The sequence below is a fragment of the Rhinoderma darwinii genome, chromosome 10, assembly GCF_050947455.1.
Source record: "Rhinoderma darwinii isolate aRhiDar2 chromosome 10, aRhiDar2.hap1, whole genome shotgun sequence".
NCBI classification, from domain to species: domain Eukaryota; kingdom Metazoa; phylum Chordata; class Amphibia; order Anura; family Rhinodermatidae; genus Rhinoderma; species Rhinoderma darwinii.
Genome location: NC_134696.1, coordinates 28834246 through 28856952, shown reverse-complemented (window position 1 = coordinate 28856952; position 22707 = coordinate 28834246). Strand labels below are relative to the sequence as shown.

At 44.3% G+C, this 22707-nt stretch overlaps 1 protein-coding gene across 5 annotated transcripts in view; it reads left to right on the top strand.

Annotated features, from left to right (window-relative positions):
• The first annotated feature begins 5900 nt into the window (after positions 1 to 5900).
• The window catches only part of FAAP20 (FA core complex associated protein 20), a 30769-nt gene continuing 13962 nt past the window's right edge, over positions 5901 to 22707 (top strand). The window contains exons 1-2 of one of the 5 annotated variants that reach the window (XM_075839650.1): positions 5901 to 5947; positions 9749 to 9865. In XM_075839650.1, coding sequence (XP_075695765.1) covers positions 9759 to 9865 — 107 coding nt within the window. In that variant the 5' untranslated portion in view covers positions 5901 to 5947; positions 9749 to 9758. Of the gene's footprint in view, positions 5948 to 6281; positions 6427 to 6500; positions 6611 to 9748; positions 9866 to 22707 lie in introns of those variants that run through there. The other 4 variants (XM_075839649.1, XM_075839647.1, XM_075839646.1 and 1 more) reach the window with 4 other exon arrangements.

Sequence of the window (22707 nt, the reverse complement as noted above, 5' to 3'; positions counted from 1 at the left end):
ATAAGCTCTTGTAACACGCCAAATAATGCAACCCGACCCTGGGTTTCGCCCTTCTGGCTTCCTCTGGGGCATCTACAACCGTCTTGAACTGTGCGACGTCCGGCGCCATTTTCTTGTGGACCGGAAGTCGCGGCCGGACAGTAAGATTACTACTTCCGGTCGTGTCTTCCGGACTTGTGCACTTGGAACGGAGGTAGCGGACGGACCGGAGGGAGCGGCGGCGGCAGGAGCAGGTAAGTTAGGTCTGCGTATGTACGTGTTTTACTGTGTGTTAACCTACTGCACTGTGTGTTAGCTCAAAAAATGGCGACACACAGTGTAGGAGGTTTGACCGTTCAATCCCCTCCTTTCTCCTGGCACTAGCCAGGATAAAGGAGGGGGGGGGGGGAGATTCTGAGAGCTCACTAGAGCGAGTGAGTTTTCTCAAATTCTGCAGCATAAAGCAATGTGGTTGCTTTACCACATGCAATGCTGCAATTTTGGGAATTGCTCCATCTAGTGACCAGCACTGTGAAATATTATAAATTAGAATCTAATTTATAATATTTCCTGACTCGTGAAAAAATTAAAAAAATTAGAACAATGTTTAATCACCTATACACTGTTTAACTAAAAAAAAAAAGTCATAAGTATGAAACCGCAACACATAACCTGTATATTTTGTAGTATTGTGAGGTGGTATATAGAAATAGATACAACAGCCGTGCACTGTATTATATTGATGGATTAAGCTTTATGCACATCTTCAATGCAGTAAACATATGCATAAAGCATCGCATGGAATAACAAAGCAGGAAAATGACAATGAACATTACATTGCAATGCACTAGAGAATATAACGGCAGCAGACATATGCAGCAATGTCAACAGAGAAATACGATTTCCAAGAACATTTAGCTGCAGGGCAGATATATCTAAAACAAAGAGCTATAAACTATATGGGAGACATAAGGCATAACACAGCCTGAAAGCCTACAGTGAAATGAATGGCCCAAAGTCATTTATATCCCTAGAAAACATCAGCTATTTATTCTAGCTAATTCGCCTCTTTTGTATACCGGAAACACATTGGTTTAGGCTGGAATTAACTCCATAGTGCCATGACATATATAAGAATCAAGTTAAAATGTTGTTTTATTTTGAAACTTTCACTGATATATGGGCAGTGTGGCTGCTGTTATAGGATCGCTGTCCAAGAATTAAGAGGCAGCGGTCCAAATATATGAAAAATATGACCAGACCCTCCAATATTTGGAAATAAAAAAGTGTTACAAAGCAGAACACAAACAACAAATCACTTATCTAATGTTCCCACTGTTCTCGGTGCGTGCGTTTGGCGCATTTATGCTGAACTTTTCCATAACCGTTTCTTTGGTTTCATAATTTACTTTCAGGGTGGATTTGTTGTGGTTCTTTCCGATGTGTTACTTGGGGATTTTGCTGAGGATTTACCCCGGATTTCACCCCTTCCACATTGAAAAGGATGGAATCCGCTGTGAACATCTAGCACAGAATGAGCCTGCTGTTTTGAAAATCCGCTGCATGCTCTGATTTCTATGTGGAAAATTTTCCGTGTGGATTCTGCAGCATTTTCGTCCCATGTGCGAAGGGCCTCAAGGGTTTCGGTGACCCCTATTTGCGGACTCCTGGACGCATGCTCCATTAAGTTCAATGGAGAGGTGGCTGCGGCTCCCTCCAGTCAAGTCCATAGGAGATCAAGGCTGAGCGTTGATTGTGGCCACCTCTGAATTGAATTGCGTTCTGTATTATGGAGGTGTTCTCCCTTAGGGTATGTTCACACGCAGAGTCAAAAACGTCTCAAAATACGGAGCTGTTTTCAAGGGACTAAGGGTATGTGTACACAATAACTGCAATTACGTCTGGAATTACGGAGCTGTATTCAGGAGAAAACAGCTCCTAAATTTCAGACGTAATTGCATGTACTCGCGTTTTGCGGGGCGTCTTTTATGGCTGTAATTTGGAGCAGTTCTTCATTGGAGTCAATGAAAAACGGCTCCAATTACGTCCCAAGAAGTGTCCTGCACTTCTTTCGACGAGGCTGTAATTTTACGCACACTCTTTTGACAGCGACGCGTAAAATGACAGGTCGTCTGCACAGTACATCGTAAAGCCCATTGAAAGCAATGGGCAGATGTTTGCCGACATATTGGAGCCGTTTTTTCAGACGTAATTCGAGGCGTAAAACGCCTCCATTACGTCTGGAAATAGGTCTTGTTAACCCAGCCTTAGAGGCATTGCTGTTTGGGGAGAATGCGGTACCACATGTAAGCACCATACAGTAGCACAGAATTCACTGAGATACAAGCTCTATGACAGATATTTTTTAAACGCTGCATGAGCTGTACGTAATATAGATGTAGACGTACGTAATATACATCTCCTGCATGGAGCAGTAATGGAAACAAATATGGAGTAGTTAGATTTGCTGTTCAGGAGTGTGAATACTGGGTCATATTGATTGTCACCCAGCTTTCCCAGAATCTCATAAAAGAAACCGCTCGGCAGAATTTGTTTTTACCAACTCTAAGGCCATGTTCACACAGGGCAGATACATTGCGTAAAAGTACACAGTGTATCTGCGCTGGACACCACAGGGAATTCCATCCGAAAAAACGCACCAAATTGTGGTGCAGTGTTTTGGCCACAACGTTCCCTGCGAAAACAGCACTTTAAAAAAAAAAACAAACCCTATGCATACTCCAGTTTCTGTAATTATGGCGACGCGTCCCCCTGATGTCCTGCAGCCCGGCCTCCTGAGATGACATTTCATCCCATGTGACCGCTGCAGCCTGTGATTGGCCTGGACGGAGAAGTATATAGTAAGCTTTTATAAGCTTTTTTTTTCTGAGTTCCGATTTTTGCGGCGGAATAGCAGCACATTTGCGATTTGTTGCGGGTTTTACCTCTCCATTGAATTCAATCGGGAAAACCCTTAATAGAAAACCAGCTGATAAAACGTTCATAAATTAACCTGCGCTGCTTTTTTTTAATCTGCAGTGCGTTTTTTTCATGCTGCGGATTAAAAAAAACACACCGCAGATTAATTCATGAATGTTTTTTCGGCTGATGTTTTTTACACAGCGTGTGGATGAGATCTATCCAAATCTCCCCACTCTGCTGGTACTGCATGGCCGTATGTTGCATCCGTATTTGTAAACCAAAACTAGGAGTGGACCCTACATAGAGAAAAAGTATAAGGGCCTGTTCACATGGATTAATTTCTAGCAGAAAAAGTTTCAAAGTGTTTTTGAAGTGTATTTTAAAATCGCTTTTGGCATTGTGAATGGTAAATGTGAAAAATCTGCTTCAAAAATGCCTCAAGAAGTGACATACACTTCTTTCTTCAAACAGCGGCGTAAAATTAAGTCTTGTATGAACTTCACAGCTTTTTACCATGGAAAACAAGTAAAGTTACTTGTAGACGCTTTCAAAGTGTATTTGGGATCGTAATACGAGCATTTTACCTTTTAATTTTTACTACTTCCGTGTTTTGGATCCAATACTAGTTTTAGCTTACAAATACTGATGCAAGATACTGATACTGCCGTGTCAAAGAGACCTAAGGCTCTGTTCACATTAGTGTTGTGAGCCGCCGTCTGAGTTGCGTTACTTTTGGGGGCAAAAATAGTGCAGCATCGGGAACCTTGATGGAATCCCAATGGTCCTCAATATAAGTCAATGGGGTCCGCCAGGCGCTGATCAGATTGATCATATGATGATCCTGCACAGTGTTTTAGCTTCTGTTACAAATGGAACCCATAGCGCAGATGTTAAGAGTTCATGCACAGGGCAGAGGCATCAGACTGCATGTGTATGGAGATATTCTCCCCTAATAGCAATGGGGGGATTTTATGAAGCCCTCTACGCAACTTGCTGTAAAATTAGTTTTTTTGCGCAAAAATGTTGCGACTTTTCAATTTTTTCGGCTTTTTTTTTTTCCAGAAAAGTGGAGGGGGCTTAGCAGAAGGGGCGTGGCCACCACAATGGACGATAGAAAACTGGTGTAAATTATAGCGCAAAGATCTCTGGTGCACGAACAGTCAGAGTGGCACCTAATCGCTTGATGCCGGGGAAAGGGGGCGTGGCTGGGGCATGGCTTAAAACACTGATTTTACACTTAAAGGGTATCTCAAGTAAATATAAAATATTGTAATATATTTTATTAGGCTACATTCACACGACAGTGAAAAACGGCCGTGTGACGGACGTTTTTGCAACGGCCCATAAACATTGGCTGTTAAAAAATAGGACATGTCCTATTTTTTGGCCGTTTTGACGGCCCCACGTGTCCCATAGAAGTCAATCGATCAGTTTTTACCGGCCACTTTTCAGGAAACAATCCTTGTAACTGCCGGTAAAAACTGATCTTGGCCGAGGTTTCCCCGCACACAGCGCTACTATGAGCGCTGAGCCCAGGGAAGCCCTTGACAGCACTGTCCATATATGGACAGTGATGTCGGGCTTTCAACTATGGAGTCCCTGGCCAGAGCATCACAAGATCTCTGGCCAGGGACTCCAATCTTGTCGATAGCACCACCCTGCCTGAAGATGGCAAACCCCCACCCCATCCCCCGAAAATAGCGCCATTGTGGCTCCCTGTAGCTGCCATCACACAATACTGCCCCATATAGCTTCCCCCACACAGGCTAATGCCCCTATAGTGCCTCTTCACACAGTATAATGCCCCCATAGCTGCCCCCACACAGTATAATGTCCACATAGTTGCCCTCCACACCCAGTGTAATGGCATTTTTTGTGTCTAATAAAATAAATATTCGCCTAACCCTGTTCCCATGACGATTGGAGATCCCTCTGTTTCTCCGGTCTGTGCAGTGTATGGCTCGGGGCAGACAGGTGCGATGATGTCACTGCATTGTGCCTGTCTGCGCTGAGCTGCTCATGGCTGGCTTTACGTTATGAATGGTGGAGTGGGGAGCCGACGGCTCCCTGCTCCACTATTTGTTTCAACCGAGGACACAGATACAGTTAAAACCGGGACATGCCACCGGCTGCCGGGGAGAGCGGGACACGGCCCGGAATCTAGAATTGTCCTGCTGGATCCGGGACGGTTAGTGTCAACCAAAAAATGAGGCCGGTAAAAAAAATTTTTTACGGGCAGCGGCCTGATCGTAAATACACTGATAAGGCCGGGTGGAAACCTTAGCCTCACGCATGCGCTGCCCCGTTCACTAGTCCCATTCTTGGAAACCACTTGGGGCATTATACTGCGTGGGGCAGCTATGGGGGGCATTATACTGTGGGGGCTGCTATGGGAGGCAATATGCTGTGGGGCAGCTATGGGAGGCATTATATTGTGGGGGCTGCTATGGGAAGCAATATGCTGTGGGGCAGCTATGGGGGGCATTATACTATGTGGTGGCAGCTATGGGGGTTATTATACGGTGTGGGGGCAGCTATGGGGGGCATTATACTGTGTGGTGGCAGCTATGGGGGTTATACGGTGTGGGGGCAGCTATGGGGGGCATTATACTGTGTGGGGGCAGCTATGGGGGGCATTATACTGTGTGAGGCAGCTATGGGTGGCATTATCCTGTGTGGGACAGCTATGTGGAGCATTATACTGTGTGAGGCAGCTATGGGGGGCATTATACTGTGTGGGGGCAGCTATGGGGAGCATTATACTGTGTGGGGCAGCTTTGGGGGTATTATGCTGCATGGGGCATCTGTGTGGCCATTATACCATAGGGGGCATTATACTGTATGGTAGCAGCTATGGGGGCATTATACTGTATGGGGGGCACTATGGGAGCATGATACTGTGTGGGCTGAACCGGGTGTGTATGGGCGGGATTGCATGGGATTAGAGGCATGGCTTAAAAGAAAAAAATTGCTGCTGCGCGCCGCATCGATTGTTCTACTTGAAAGTATAGCACTACCTACGGGGGGAGAGACACTATCTACAAGGGTGAGCTGTGTGTGGCACCCAGGGGAGGGGGTCCCAGTCAAAAGTTTGCCAAGTGTTTCCTATTTACGCCCCTGCAAAGATGGGGATACCATAAGAATATATTCAGACAGGTGCGATTGTTGTGTGGTTTTAATAAGTTTCACCTGTGCTTGCTGCAAAACTGAACCAATTTGCCACGTGGCAACTACCCTGCAGCATAATCGCACCGTCTGAGTATATCTTTATATTTACTGTGAAAATAGTAGACTACTTCTCCAAAAGTGGCATGCTGGGAGTTGTAGTTTCAACAACAGCTTGCAGCCCATTGGACAATACTGCATAGAGAGGCAGTGCCGTCCTTTAGTCGCTACGTTGACATAGTATATGAATGTCGCAGAATAGTGAGATTCCCCGCGCCACCATGAACCGGCACGATATACGTGATAGGTTTATTATCGGGGCTGCTGTGCCCCGTACATAGCGCTGACAGGAAGCCTGAGGTAAAGTGGCAGCTGAGATATGGCCATTTCCCGCCCTCACACACGGGGCGGAGAGCGCAGATCCCGCGTTTCCCCCCTCAGATCTGAGCGTCCGTCCTGTCAGCAGCGGCGGCTCCGTGTATGTATGTTCCTGATGATGGCGGCTCCGTGTATGTATGTTCCTGATGATGGCGGCTCCGTGTATGTATGTTCGTGATGATGGCGGCTCCCTGTTATTAGCAGTCACATTGCTGCACGTTGTGAGTCTTTAATCAGGTTGCAGCGTGATTTATAATTAATCACAAGAACAATGCGGTAATGACACGTTATTGCGCGGCCCTCACCGCACGGCTCTGATCGTGGCTCTGTGAACCTCCATGTTTATGATGAGGGGATAGCATGTAACTCGTTCAGTGCCAGATAAGAGTGAGGGCTGAGGAGAAAAACCTGCAATGACTGGGATCTCACAATTGTACAGTGACCCCAGATGAGATGTATTTCCTGCAGCAATATGGCATTTTTTTCAATGGGATGAAAACCGACCTAAAGCTAAAAGAGTAAATTAGACCTGACCGAGACCGCGCCAAAATTATCAAAAATTATCACAATGGCGCACGCAGAATGATAGACGTTAAACTTTCCTATCACTTTTGGCTGTTGTATTTTGCACAAAATAAATGGCTTATGACGTTAATAAATCTGGCATTTTTTAAAGGGGTTTTACAATCCTAAGAAATTCCTTAGGCCTCGTGCCCACTTCCGTTTTATCAACTGATAGCGCCCTGACACATTTATTTCAATGGGGCCGTGCACACTTCCGTTGTTTTAAAGTGACCGTGCGGTCGTTCCGTCAAAAGTAGTGCAGGTCCTACTCCTGCCCGTTTTTTACGGAACAGTCTCGGCCTTTCCATTGAATCTGGTCCGTGAAACAACGGACTGCACACGGAAGCCATCCAGGTGCGGCCCGTGTTTGACGGAACCGTCATTAACTATCCTGACGTGTACGAGCGCTGCTTCCCCTTCATTCCTTATCTGCTGTGAATTGCTGACACTCCTGCTGGCGGGTCACAGTATTAGGCCCCATGCACACGACAGCAAAAAACCTTGCGGTCCGCAAAAACGGAGCCATTCACTTTCATTGAACACTGACACCTTTCCGTAGCACTACGGAAGGGTGTCCGTGCCGTGGAAATGTTCCGGGAATTATGGAACATGTCCGTTCTTTCGTTTTTTGTATGGGAGCACGGCCCAGAAATGCGGCTGTCAGTCAGCGGCCGGGCCGTGATTGCGGGCACGGTCGTGTGCATGGGGCCTTACAGCCTCCTCCCATTCAAGTAAATATTCTGTGAACCGCCATTACAAGTGTCGGTGATTCACGGTACCAGAAGATAATGAATGAAGTGGAAGCCGCGCTCATACGAGCCCCGGGGGCCCCTTTAAAACGGTTGATCGTGAGGGTGTCGGGAGTCGGACGCCCACCGATCAGATGTTGATGGCCTATACTGAGGATAGGCCATCCATTTCTAATGACTGGACAACCATTTTAAGACTCCTAGCCACACTTTTCTTCTTAGGCTAAGTTCAGACTACCGTTACAGTACGTTTACTCTCTTCCGTAGGAGGAAGAGATGAACAAGAGTCCAAACGGAAAGCATCTAAAACGAAAAAAATTAGCATTGAAATCAGTGGAATTCTAACGGAAGCGCTGCTTTCCGTTTGGACTCTCGTCCATCTCTTCCTCCTATGGAAGAGAGCTAAACGTACTGTAACGGTGATGTGAAAGGAGCCTTAGACACGAAACCGTAAGGCGCCATGCACACGACCGTAGTCACCCGCAGGCCGCCCGCAAATCGCGGGCTATTCGCATGGCCGAGTACATTCATTTCTATGAGCGAAATACGGCCATAATAAGACATGTCCTCTCCTTCCATGGAAACAACGGTCGTGTGCATGGGCCCATTGAAATGGGGCTGCAATTAATTGCGCCCACATAAATAAGTTCGTGTGCATGGGGCCTTAAAGTTTCTGTGTGTGTTCAGACATTGCAGTTCTTGCTGTGTGATTGAGAAATGCATGGAAAAAAAGGTGTTTGGTTTTTGCCACGTGCAGGTCATTAAAGGGGATGTCACATAATCCATATTTATCACCTCCACAGGATAGGAGATAAATATCTAATCGTTGGGGGTCTGACGTCAATAGATCCCGAGAACGGGCATACATGGCCGTCCCTGTGCGTCCCATTCTCGGTCACCACTTAATTCAGTTGCCCAAGATACGGGCAGCATCATAGAAAGTGAATGGAGCGGAGGCCGAGCATGCGCAGTACCGCTTCATTCGTATGGGGCGCACATAGACAGCCAGGTAAGCTCGGAATCAGTGGGGGTCCCAGCGGTCAGACCCCCACTGATCAATTTTATATACTTGGAAACCTATCCAGTGAAACATTTTGATTATGGGAAAACCCCTTTGAGGGTATGTTCTTAAAATTTCCTTCTGGATTTTTGAGGCAAAATAATATTTTTTTTTTAAGGTGTTTTTTTGTTATTTTGCAAATGAAAGAACTGTGGGCAGTTTTTGGTCAAAAACCGCTCCAAACAAATGGCGCATTTGCCTCCTGTTGATTTCAAAGGCAGTTCAAAAGTGTTTTTTTTTTGCAAATGGACAAAAACTGTTCGGGAAAGAAAACGCCTGTCAACACAGTGAAATATGTAAAGAAAGAGCCATTTTTTTGCGCTGATTCAGACGCAGTTTCCCCCTCATTAATTGGCACCAAAAAATGCTGTGTGAACTGGGCCTTAAACTGCAAAACCACAGCAATTCCCGTGCATTTCTTGCCTTGTTTTTGGATGTGCGGCAAAAACCGCACCTCCGCTTTAACATCTGAATACCCACTGAAACACATAATAAATTTGGTGCCGCCACGTTCTTTTTTGGCACAATTTTGGACAAGAAATCTGGAGCATTTTGCTTTGTAAATCTCCCCCATTAAAAATGGCATAGAACTGTGCCGCTGTGTGCACACTGTTATTAGTGCATTAAAAAAAAAAATATCACTCTTGCATTGACCTGTACAGGTAGCTATGTATCCCTAGCCTCAGACAGCGCTGATAAATGTTGAGTAAACTATGTTAAAACATTTGTGTCTGCTGGGACAACCCTATTATATGCAAACAGCTGATTTCCGGTGAGAGCGTTCTCTGGCCAGACACACCATTCATATTCAAATTCAGATTCTTGCCGAGTGCCAGGATGGGAGCCACTCTTACAGAAGGGGATTTTTAGCGTGCAATGAGACAACCCCTTAAATGAATGTTTCATACCTGACCTCCCCTCTTCTTTGTAGGTTTTTCACGATGTCTGAAGAGAGGTCTGCTAAGCTCAAGCTGAAGAGGAAGAAATGTGTAACCACAGCTCCATGTGGACAAGAGGTGGAGGTCCGACTACAGCCGGCACTTAACTTGTGAGTTGTCAGTAAGATACTGCTATATTCTTCTATACGCAAAAGGCAGAAACCAAAAACTGTAAATTAGTGACTACAACTTCCCAAATGCAGGAGCCGTGGCTTCTGTTTTCGGGAACAGTCGTTTTTCTGTTAGACCGGGAACTGATTATTTCAGTTCCCTGTCACAGTACAGGATCAGGCGGCCCGTGTAATTTAACGTGCTTCAGGTACAAGGGCCATTTCTCTTTAAAGTCAAGATTCTTGCATAGCTACGATCTAGCCGGGGCTACAGCAAGTTGAAGGGAGAGCTGCATATATTTGCATATCTTACTTCAGCCGATGTGAAGGAGGAGGGGGGGCAGTGGGGACATCCTGGCAGTGTGCAGGGAGAGAAGGGGAGTCTGTGATCCTCCTCCTCTCTCTGTATGGTTGCAGATGACCCCAGGGGGAGGCAGCATGAACTTTTGTTCATGTTCTGACCCCTTTTTTCAATCAGAAAGTATACTTGCTATCTGTGACATATGGATATATTTTTTTATTTTCCAAAAAGGCAGTGGCAGTAAATAAAGAAGTGACCAAATCAGAAATTTTGGCAGCAATTGACAAATCGTCTCTAAACAAAGCACTAGGCCCTGATGGCTATTCCTCAGAATTTTTCAAGATGTTAAAAACAAAAATAGGGGACACCTTAGAAAAAGCATTTAGGGAAATATCTCAAAAGGAAAAGAAAATGCTCTCCCACAACCTGGCCTATATAACCATAATGGCAAAAAACGATAAAGCGCTAATGTTACCATAATCATATAGACCTATATCTTTGCTGAATTATGATATTTAAAAATAGGTTGGCTGATTATATGCCGGAATTGGAAGAAGAGTACCAAGTGGGCTTTGTAAAGGGGAGGTCGAGTAATAAGAATATCAGAAAGACATTGGCAGTCTTTGATTGGTACCTGGGACCCACACCTATCTCTAGAACGGGCCCCCCCCCCCCTAAAATCCGTTCTAGCTTACCCGGCTCCGCTGCCTCCCAGCCATATCCTGGCTAGGTGGTCGGAAGTTACGGAGACAGCCGAGTGCTCGCTGAGCTACGCTGTTCCCGTAACTCCCAAAGAAGTGAGTGGGAGTTACTGAAACAGCGCAGCACGGCGAGCTTTGCTGTTTCCGGAACTCCCATTCACTTCTATTAGAGTACGGAAACAGCGTAGCTCAGTGAGCTTGGAAGTTTCCATAACTCCCGACCATCTAACCAGGATGTGGCCGGGAGGCAGCGGAGCCGAGTAAGCTAGAACAGGGTTTATGGGCCACGTTTTAGGGATAGGTGCAGGTCCCAGAGGTGGAACCTGCATCTATCGGACTTTTATGGCATATTGATTTATGGCCTGTTGATATGCCTTAAATGTCCAAGATGGGAAAACCCTTTTAACGGGCTATTGGTGTAGTCCCTGTGCTGGAAGCCTGTTAATTTCCGTGCTCTCTTTGATGGCACTAAGCTCTCAAGCCTGCAGTGCCATCAGTAGGATGGGGCAGTCACACACACAGCCAAATCTACTGTAACAGGGAACTGAAGTAATCAGTTCCCTGTGACTAAATGCCCCTGAATACAGATCTCATGTTGAGCGCTGTGTTCCCGAATGCTAAAGCCGCCGCTTCTGTATTTTGGCAGTTGCTAGGAAACCCCATGACGTCGTTAATGTGCAGAGGGGGCTCAGTTATACACCGAAGGCGCAATTTGCGTATGTTTGAGAAAATGTAAATTTAATGAATTTCGTAAACTGTCCTGTTCCAAGGTGATTCGTCTGCTCTACTATATCTTGCTTTTTAGGTTACCTGCTTGTTTTCTATCTATAGACATTGTGTGGTTTTCCCCCTTTGTTTCCGTTTTAAAAATACTTGAGGTTACCTGCTGAGGTGACTTTACCTGTGTCTATGTAAATCTCAATCAGTGCTCAGTGTAGACTTCAGTACAACATTTGCTTTTAAAATCATGTGTACATACATACATACATACATACATACATTTATTCATGAGGTAACTTAGGTTTTTGCACCTGTTCCCATGTTGTGACAGACCATATGGATGCAGTGAATCCCTTGACAGGTGTCATTGGAAAAAGGCAGTAGATTTAGTATAAGGATGTCAGAAGTGGATTCTTGTTTTGGAAAGTGCACTCACTTGACTGGACAGCATTATGTGACAGAAAAATATAGTTAGACACAGTGATTAATGCAAAACCCAAAAAGAAGCGTAAATTGTGTAAAATAGGTTTTCTGAGCCCTGCATCGTGGCCACAATAGCAAGATAATAAGCTTTTCCATAAAGCTTCCATATTAAATATGGCGTAGTGAAGGTCTTAGGTGTACAGATCATGACCGAACCACCACTTAGATGAGGACAAAGAAGGGGCAAGGAGTCTTTGCACAAGTTAAAGTGATTTTTCTTTGACCGTAAGTAAAAGCTCAGCAGCCCCTTTTGATTTATTTTTTTCCTTTCCTGCACAGCGTTACAAACCACCTAGTTCTGAGCTTGTACTGCTACTCTGAGTTCCCTTGAGAGTTGCAGTTCTCAAAAATAAAACCATGATCAGGAACGTTGTGCAGATTCCCTTCGTTCTAGGGATTTGCTGTGTCTGATATTGTAGCTCAGCCTCATCCAGTTGAATAGAATGGATCCAGGGCTGCCCCCTTATCCCCTCTCCTTTTCAACCTTGGTCTGGACCCACTGCTACAACATCTGCGTAATAGAGGAGGGGCTTCAGGGGCGTTGTGATTGGCACGGAATAATTTAGATTCACCGCATTTGCGGGTGACTTGCTTCTGTTTGTCTCCCACCTGCAGGAGGTCCTAGGCCCACTTTTACAGGAAATAGTCTAAGGGAGCTATTATGGGCTTTGCCACCAATGTTAATAAATCAGAGGCCTTGCTTCTCACTGGCCCCCCTCAGCCCACTTGTGTGTCCAAATCTCCAAAAACCGCCTCCAAACTTTTTTCATTAGGCCGGATTCACACGAGCGTGTTCGATTCATATGTCGTTGGTATTTCCCAGACCGAACACAGTTCAGGTAGCTGGGCTCCTAGCGTCATAGTTATCTATGATGCTAGGAGTCCCTGCCTCGCTGCGGGAAAACTGTCCCGTTTTGTAATCATGTTTCAGTAATCAGTGTATTCAGTACGGGACAGTTGTCCCGCAGCGAGACAGGGACTCCTAGCGTCATAGATAACTATGACGCTAGGAGCCCAGCTACCTGAACTGTGTTCGGCCTGGGAAATACTGGCGACATACAGTCCGTATATCACGCTTGTGTGAATCCAGCCTCAATCTAAACCATTTTTATGTCCAACTACAACTTAACCCGCAAAAAACAAGCCCTCATATGGCTATGTCGACAAAGAAATAGAAAAGTTATGGCTTTTCCAAGGCGGCGAGGAAAAAAACGAAAATGAAAAAACTCAAACTGGCCTGGTCTTTGAAAGGTTAAAACCCCATTCAGGATTTCAGCTTTTGCAATGTAACACATGTCTGGCTTTGGCCTCACAATCTGTACAATAAATATATATGATTATTTATGATGATCGGTCAGCTGAGTAAAACATTGAATTGATTAAGGCCTCATGCACACGACCGTAGGGGTGTGCACGGGCTGTGATTTGCGGCTCGGACGGCAGCGGAGTGTCACCCGCAGCCTCCTGCAAATCACGGGCCACGCACACTGTCGTGTGCATTCATTTCAACGAGCCTGGACGGCAAAATGCAGCCGTAATAAGACATGTCTTATCTTTTTGTGGTCAAGGCTCCCGGGCAATGCACGGACCGTGGAAACCACGGTTGTGTGCATGGGCCCATTAAAATAAATGGGGCCACATTTCACCCGCAGATTTGAGGGTGAATTGTGGCCGCAAAAATCCGTTCGTGTGCATCGGGCCTTAAACTACAATTTTCCATCACGGACTAAAAATATTTGGGTCTCATTGTGTTTGCAGGTATAAATGATGTCTTGGCAATGTTTCAGCTCTTCGTTATTTCTGAATGCCCAGTACTGGTCACCAGGTTTATTAGCATCGAAATAGAAATGAGTTATTAAAGAAGTATGGTTTCCTGAAATGGCAGGCATGATGGCATGCTTATAGCTTTCAAGATGTGGCCTCCCAAGCTCCTGGATTTTTATATGCCGCTCTATAATTATACATTCGGAGCATCATACTGATAAACCTTTCCGCATTTGGTTACAAAATGCAAATTTGGTTCCTTGATGACCGGTATCTGTTCCTCTTCTATCAGAATTCTAGATGAGGAAATAAAATATTTTTTAAAATGCCCTTGCATGTTTACAGCCTTTAGCAAACAATTAACGGGCAGGCGTCTTTTTCTTTCTCGTGGTGATATTCATTTAAACCTGATTAGTGAAGCCACTTAGGCCGCTAAATTAATTACATTTCTGCGCTGTTATTCTTGTCTCGTAATACACCTTGCGTGATGATGGAGGCAACAAGGCTTAAAACCAGGGTAAGCTGAAAGCAGCCGAGCACTGAAGACGCTGGGAGAGAATAAAAGCTGGTGTGCTCTATAATCTCCCCTGATGTAAGACTATATGTCATTTCCAAGCAGGGGCAAAAGCCCTACATAGAGGGTGAGCTGGTTCATCAGTGTGTGAAAGAGGTCACATGATGCGGGGAGACAGCTGTCAACGGAGTGTGCCTATGGAAAATATATCATCCCCCAAGATGATTGTTTTGTGTTTCCAGTGCCTGAGGGAAAAGTGTTGCATTTGTTTGTATAGTATGTATGCTTTTTGCAAAAGAGTGTAATGTATATTTCAAACCCAAGCGTACTGCTTTTGTACATTGCCTCACATACAAGCAGCAGGGTGTATTTGCAGATGAAGGTTTTATGGTACGTTCAATCTCTTTGCTGCGTTTTGTGCGGCGTTTTTCGCTGCTTTTCTCTTTTGGCCATGGCCATTGAGAACCGTGGGCAAATCAACACATCGAAATACGCTTTCTCTGCCTCCCATTGATGTCAGAGACGGAAATGAGGGAAGAAAGCATGACGCCTTTTTTTTTTTTTCTCCCCCCGTGAGCGTTCTTTTCCACTTGCGGTAAATATGCCTCTGCCTCCCATTGAAATCAATGAGAGGCGATTTTGAACAGTTTTTGCCACGCTTTCCGCATCAAAAACAGCACCAAAAAAACTGTGTGACCTAGCCCTTATTCAGGTTTTTAAAAAAAAGTTAAAGCCAAAACAAGGTGTGGCTCAAAAAGTTTGAATCTCTCCCTTTATACAGTCCTCAATAAATTAGAATATCATCAAAAAGTGAATTTATTTCAGTAATTCAATTAAAAAAGTGAACCTCCTATATTACATAGATTCATTGCACACACAGTGATCTATTTCCAGCATTTTTTTTTCTTTTAATGTTGATGATTATGGTAACGGTTAATGAAAACCCAAAATTTTGTGTCAAAGAAAATTAGAATATTATATAAGCCCAATTTCACAAATGATTTTTAATACCGAAATGTTGGCCTACTGAAAAGTATGTCCAGTATCTGCCCTCAATGCTTGGTCGGGCTCCTTTTGCATGAATTACTGCATCAATGCGGCGTGGCATGGAGGTGATCAGCCTGTGGCACTGCTGAGGTGTTATCAATGCAGCGTGGCATGGAGGCGATCAGCCTGTGGCACTGCTGAGGTCTTATGGAGGCCCAGGTTGCTTTGATATCGGCCTTCAGCTCGTCTGCATTGTTGGGTCTGGTGTCTCATCTTCCTCTTGACAATACCCTATAGATTCTCTATGGGGTTTAGGTCAGGCGAGTTTGCTGGCCAATCAAGCGCAGTGATCCTGTGGTTATTACACCAGGTGTTGGTACATTTGGCAGTGTGGGCAGGTGCCAAGTCCTGCCGGAAAATGAAATCAGCATCTCCATAAAGCTTGTCAGCAGAGGGAAGCATGAAGTGCTGGGAAATGTCCTGCTAGACGCTGCGCTGACTCTGGACTTGATATAACACAGTGAACCAACATGACATGGCCCGAAAACCATCACTGACTGCGGAAACTTCACACTGGACCACAGGCAACTTGGATTGAGACTCTCCACTCTTCCTCCAGACTCTGGGACCTTAATTTCCAAATGAAATGCAAAATTTACTTTCATCTGAAAACAGGACTTTGGACACTGAGCAACAGCGCTTTCACCTTCATGGTCGGAAATCAGCCGGAACACACAGAGGTAGAACAGGGTTTAGGGGCCCCGTTCTAGAGATAGGTGGGACCCGCATCTTTCTGAAATTTATGACATATCCTGTGGATATTTCATAAATGTCCCACGTAGGAAAACCCCTTTAACCCCTTCCCGCTCCTTGACGTACTATTACGTCATGGCAGCTGTATCGTTCGCGCTCCATGCCGTAATAGTACGTCTCGGGAGTAACGGCCGTTTCGGCCGTCCTCCCGACACATACAGGAGCTGTGACGCTGCTGTCTTGTTCAGCAGCTGTCACAGCTCCTACAGCGGGGACCGATCGCTGTGTCCCCGCTGATTAACCCCTTAAAAGCCGCGTTCTATAGAGATTGCGGCTTTTTAGGGGTTAAGCTGCCATCGCCGGCCTGCTACGCGATAGCGGCCGGCGATGGTGACTATGGCAACCGGACACCAAACAATGGCGTCCGGCTATGCCATAGACGGAAGCCTAGTGGGTCCTGACAACGTCAGGACCCACTATGCTTGCTGTCAGTGAGTAGCTGACAGTTCTAATACACTGCACTACGCATGTAGTGCAGTGTATTAGAATAGCGATCAGGGCCTCCTGCCCAAGTCCCCTAGTGGGACAAAGTAATAAAGTTAAAAAAAAGTTAAAAAAAGATGTGTAAAAATAAGAAAATAAAAGTTTTAAAAGTAATAAAAGTAAAAGTCCCCCCTTTTCCCTTATCAGTCCTTTATTATTAATAAAAATATATAAACAAACAAATAAACTGTACATAATTGGTATCGCCGCGTCCGTAACGGCCTGAACTACAAAACTATTTCATTATTTATCCCGCACAGTGAACGCCGTAAAATAAAATATTAATAAACCGTACCACAATCACAATTGTTTGGTCACTTCACCTCCCAAAAAATGGAATAAAAAGAGATCAAAAAGTCGCATGTACCTAAAAATGGTACTGATGGAAACTACAGTTCGTTACGCAAAAAATAAGTCCTCGCACGGCTTTATTGATTGAAAAATAAAAACGTTCTGGCTCTTAGAATAAGGTAACACAAAAAGTGAATGATTGTTTACAAAACGTATTTTATTGTGCAAACGCCATAAGACATAAAAAAAAACTATAAACATCTGGTATCGCCGTAATCGTATCGCCCCGCAGAATAAAGTGAATATGTCATTTATAGCGCACGGTGAACCCTGTAAAAAAAAAAGTATACAAAAACAATAGTAGAATTGCTGTTTATTAGTCACCACGCCACCTAAAAATGGAATAAAAACTGATCAAAAAGCCGCATGCACCCCATGAAAACTACAATGGATTCCTCAAGGGGTCTAGTTTCCAAATTGGGGTCACTTTTGGGGGGTTTCCAATGTTTTGGCACCACAAGACCTCTTCAAACCGGACATGGTGCCTAATAAAAAAGAGGGCTCAAAATCCGCTAGGTGCTCTTTTGCTTCGGAGGCCGGTGCTTCAGTCCATTACCGCCCGAGGGCCACATGTGGGATATTTCTCAAAACTGCAGAATCTGGGCAATACGTATTGAGTTGCGTTTCTCTGATAAATCCTTTTGTGTTATAAAAAAAATGGTATAAAAAGAGTAAATTTCACCTCTACTTTGCTCTAAATTTCAGTGAAACACCTAAAGGGTTCATAAACTTTCTAAATGCTGTTGTGAATACTTTGAGGGGTCTAGTTTCTAAAATGGGGTGTTTGATAGGGGTTTCTAATATATGGGCCCCTCAAAGCAACTTCTGAACTGAACTGGAACCTAAAAAAATAAATAAATGAGGCAATACTTCGCTTCTTACATTATACTGAGATGACCCCAGTTTTGACCGTTTGTATAAACGGAGACCCCTATTAGACCGTTCCAGTGCCCGGTTTTCCCAAGCATACACCCCTGAGAAGTGTATTTCTATTGATGAGTCCCTGGTACATTTTAAAGGGAGGGTTCAATTCCGCCAGTACCTGCCAGGTAAGAGGGCAAGGTATGGCGTGAAGATGTATGAGCTGTGCGAGAGTGCATCAGGGTATACCTACAGGTTTAGGATATATGAAGGAAAGGCCACCCCCAAACCAGACTGCATCCTGGACTACAATAGGTACATGGGAGGGATGGACTTGTCAAATCAAGTCCTGAAGCCCTACAGCGCCATGCGGTGTGGTATAAGAAGCTGGCCGGGCACATCATACAGAGGGCTTTGTACAATGCGTATGTGCTACGTCGATGTGCAGGCCAGAGGGGAACTTTCCTGGAATTTCAAGATCTAATCTTTAGGGACCAGGAATGGGGGGCACCCAGTACTTCTGGAAGCGAGGCCACACGCATCGTACCAGGGCAACACTTTCCAGGAGAAGGTCCCCAAACCGGTGGAAAGGGAAAGAGTCAAAAGAGGTGCAGAGTCTGCTATAAGAGGGGGATAAGGAAGAACACAATATACCAATGTGACACGTGTCCCGAAAAACCAGGGCTCTGTATAAAAGATTGTTTTAAAATGTATCATACATCCCTTGATTTTTAATTTACCCTGATGCACTCCGCACAGCTTACCCCCCTCATCTTTCCCTTCTGAGCCCTGCCGTATGCCCAGGCTGCTGATAACAGCCACATGTAGGGTATTGTAGTACCCAGGAGAACCCACATTACAATTTAAGGGGTGTATATCTCCGGTGGCGCATGCTGGGCACACTATATTGGACACTGAAATGGCATATACATATATAAAATTGCAAATCTCACACTGCACCATCTGCTGCGCATTATCTTTTACACAGTACCTGTGGGGTCAAAATGCTCACTACACCTCTAGATGAATGTCTTAAGGGGTGTAGTTTTTAAAATGGGGTCACTTCTCGGGGGTTTCAACTGTACTGGTACCTCAGGGGCTTCTGCACACATGACTTAGCACCAGAAAAGCTCCAGTAGGCCAAATGGTGGTCCTTTCCTTCTGAGCCCTCCCATGGGCCCAAAGGGCAGTTTATCACCACAAATGGGGTATTGCCGCACTAAGGACAAATTGGGCAACAAAATGGGGTATGTTGTTCCCTGTGAAAATAAGAAAATTTGATCAAAAATGACATTTTATTGGAAAAAATATCATTTTTTTCATTTCACAGCCCAATTCAAATAGGTGCTGTGAAAAAACTGTGCGGTCAAAATGATAACAAAAACCATAAATGAATTCCTTGAGGGGTGTAGTTTCCAAAATGGGGTCACTTCTGGTGGGTTTCCATTGCTTTGATACCTCTGGGGCTCTGCAAATGCAACATGGCACCCGAAAACCAATCCAGCAAAATCTGGACTCCAACAAACACATAGCGCTCCTTTCCGTCTGAGCCCTCCCATGGGCCCAAACGGCAGTTTATCACCACAAATGGGGTACTGCCGCACTAAGGACAAATTGGGCAACAAAATGGGGTATGTTGTTCCCTGTGAAAATAAGAAATTTTGATCAAAAATGACATCTTATTGGAAAAAATATCATTTTTTTCATTTCACAGCCCAATTCAAATAGGTGCTGTGAAAAAACTGTGCGGTCAAAATGATAACAAAAACCATAAATGAATTCCTTGAGGGGTGTAGTTTCCAAAATGGGGTCACTTCTGGTGGGTTTCCATTGCTTTGATACCTCTGGGGCTCTGCAAATGCGACATGGCACCCGAAAACCAATCCAGCAAAATCTGGACTCCAACAAACACATAGCGCTCCTTTCCTTCTGAGCCCTCCCATGGGCCCAAACGGCAGTTTATCACCACAAATGGGGTATTGCCGCACTAAGGACAAATTGGGCAACAAAATGGGGTATGTTGTTCCCTGTGAAAATAAGAAAATTTGATCAAAAATGACATTTTATTGGAAAAAATATCATTTTTTTCATTTCACAGCCCAATTCAAATAGGTGCTGTGAAAAAACTGTGCGGTCAAAATGATAACAAAAACCATAAATGAATTCCTTGAGGGGTGTAATTTCCAAAATGGGGTCACTTCTGGTGGGTTTCCATTGTTTTGATACCTCAACACCTCTTCAAACCTGGCATGCTGCCTAAAATATATTCTAATAAAAAAGAGGCCTCAAAATGCACTAGGTGCTTCTTTGCTTCTAGGGCTTGTGTTTTAGTCCACGAGCGCAGTAGGGCCACATGTGGGACATTTCTAAAAACTGAAGAATCTGGACAATACATATTTAGTAGTGTTTCTCTGGTAAAACCTTCTCTGTTACTAAAAAAAAATTGAATAAAATTGAAATTCAGCAGAAAAAATGAAATTTGCAAATTTCATTTCCACTTTGCTTTAATTCCTGTGAAATGCCTGAAGGGTTAAAAAACTTTCTATATGCTGTTTTGAATACTTTGAGGGGTCTAGTTTTTAAAATGGGGTGTTTTATGGGGGTTTCTAATACATAGGCCCCTCAAATCCACTTCAGAACTGAACTGGCACCTTCAAAAAAAGGCTTTTGAAATTTTCTTAAGAATATGAGAAATTGCTGTTTATGTTCTAAGCCTTGTAACGTCCAAGAAAAATAAAATAATGTTCAAAAAACGATGCCAATCAAAAGTAGACATATGGGAAATGTGAACTAGTAACTATTTTGGGTGGTATAACCGTCTGTTTTTCAAGCAGATGCATTTAAATTCTGAAAAATGCTATTTTTTGTAAATTTTCTCTAAATTTTGCAATTTTTCTCAAATAAAGACTGAATATATCGACCAAATTTTACCACGAACATGAAGCCCAAAGTGTCACGAGAAAACAATCTCAGAATCGCTTGGATAGGTTTAAGCATTCCGACGTTATTACCACATAAAGTGAAATATGTCAGATTTGAAAAATGGGCTCTGAGCCTTAAGGCCCAAACTAGGCTGCGTCCTTAAGGGGTTAAGGACCACAGGAAGTATTTTCTATTTTGCCTCCTTTCATCCCTTGCCATAACTTTATTTCTCGTCCTGTGTCATTGGAAGATACAGAGATGACCGTGGTATAGCTGCTGCCACTAGGCGGCGGACACTAAGTAAAAGACTTAGCTCCTTTTACCAGCTATATCCTTCCTTCAGGCGCTGAATTACACTACACTGGGGACCGTTACAAGGTAAGTATGGGGCACTATGGGTGAGTATATATCCCCAGCTTCCCTTGCTTTTGTTACTGTAAAAAAAAAAAAATCCCATCACGTTCATTTGGGGACACAGCACCCACCAATCTTCCTTGCCTTGAAATAATTCAGATATTTTTTTTACTGTCTTGTTGCATTTGCTTGTGTACTTCTACTGCTTTTGTACAAAACTGATTTACTTCAGTGCTTGCTGAAGGGAAATAGCTGGTAGGAGGAAGTAACAATTATACTTAGGCCTTATTTACACTAACGTGTTTCACGTCCGTGAAAATCACGCGCGTCGCAAGGACCTATGTAAGTCAATGGGGCCATTCAGACATTCCGTGTTTTTCACGCATCGTGTGTCCGCTGCGTGAAACTCACAGCATGTCCTATACTTTAGCGTTTTTTACGCATCATGCACCCATTGAAGTCATTGTGTGCGTGAAAATCACGCGCAGCACACGGACGCACTTCCGTGTGCTGCACGTGATTCGCACAACAGTTGTTCAAGAAATGAAGGGTAAAATAAAACCACCTCCTTCATTTCATTTTCTAAACCTCAAAACCGCGTGTCATAACGATGGCATATGAGCGAAAATCACGCAGCCACGCGCCAAAAACTGATGACACACGGAACTGCAACGCGTGCAAAACGCACACGTTCGTGTAAATAGGGCCTTAGTGTCCGCCTCCTAGAGGCAGCAGTTATATCCACGGCCATCTCTGTTCCCCATTTACTGTGAGTAATAAAAATCCAATTTAGTGTCACTATTTACCTATTTGCGGCCATGTTTTTTGCGGCACAAGTTGTAGATTTTTTGTAGATTTTTTGCAATTCATTTGTGGTACGTAAGGTTAAATGTACTAATTTTTTTTGTAATGAAGGAATGCGTGAAAAAAATCTATATTATGACATTACTGCTTGGGGGACATGTTTTTAATTTATTTAATTTTGTTATTTTTTTTAAATCCCTTTAACCCCTTCCCGATATTTGCCGTACGGATAAGTCATGGAAAGCTAGTGCTTCCCGTATTTTGTCGTATCCATACGCCAAATGCTTGGCACCGGCTCAGAATCTGAGCCGGTGCTATCATCGCCGGATGTCAGCGGTATCTTACAGCTGACATCCGGCTGTAATGGCCGGGACCGAAATGAGCTTTGATCCCTACCATTAACCCCCTAAATGCAACGCTCAAACGCGATCGCTGCATTTAAGGTGTTAGCACTCATCAGAACCCCAGTAATGAAATTGCCGGGGTTCCGGTGGCTGCAATGGCAACCGGAGGCCTAATACTGTCCTACCGGTCTGCCTAGCATTGAAGCCGTTAAGGACCCGCAGAATAAAGTTAACATGTGATTTATAATGCATGGTGAACACTGTATAAAACATTTTTTTTAAAACTTTGCCAGGTGACGAGGGTGTATGGTAGAGATTTTCCGTTGGAGCCTAAGATATTTCTTCTGGGCTGTATGGGTGGGGCAGAAGGGGATAGAGCTGAATTACTGTCTATTAAAAAGGTACTATACCATGCAAGGAAACTGATAGCAAAATACTGG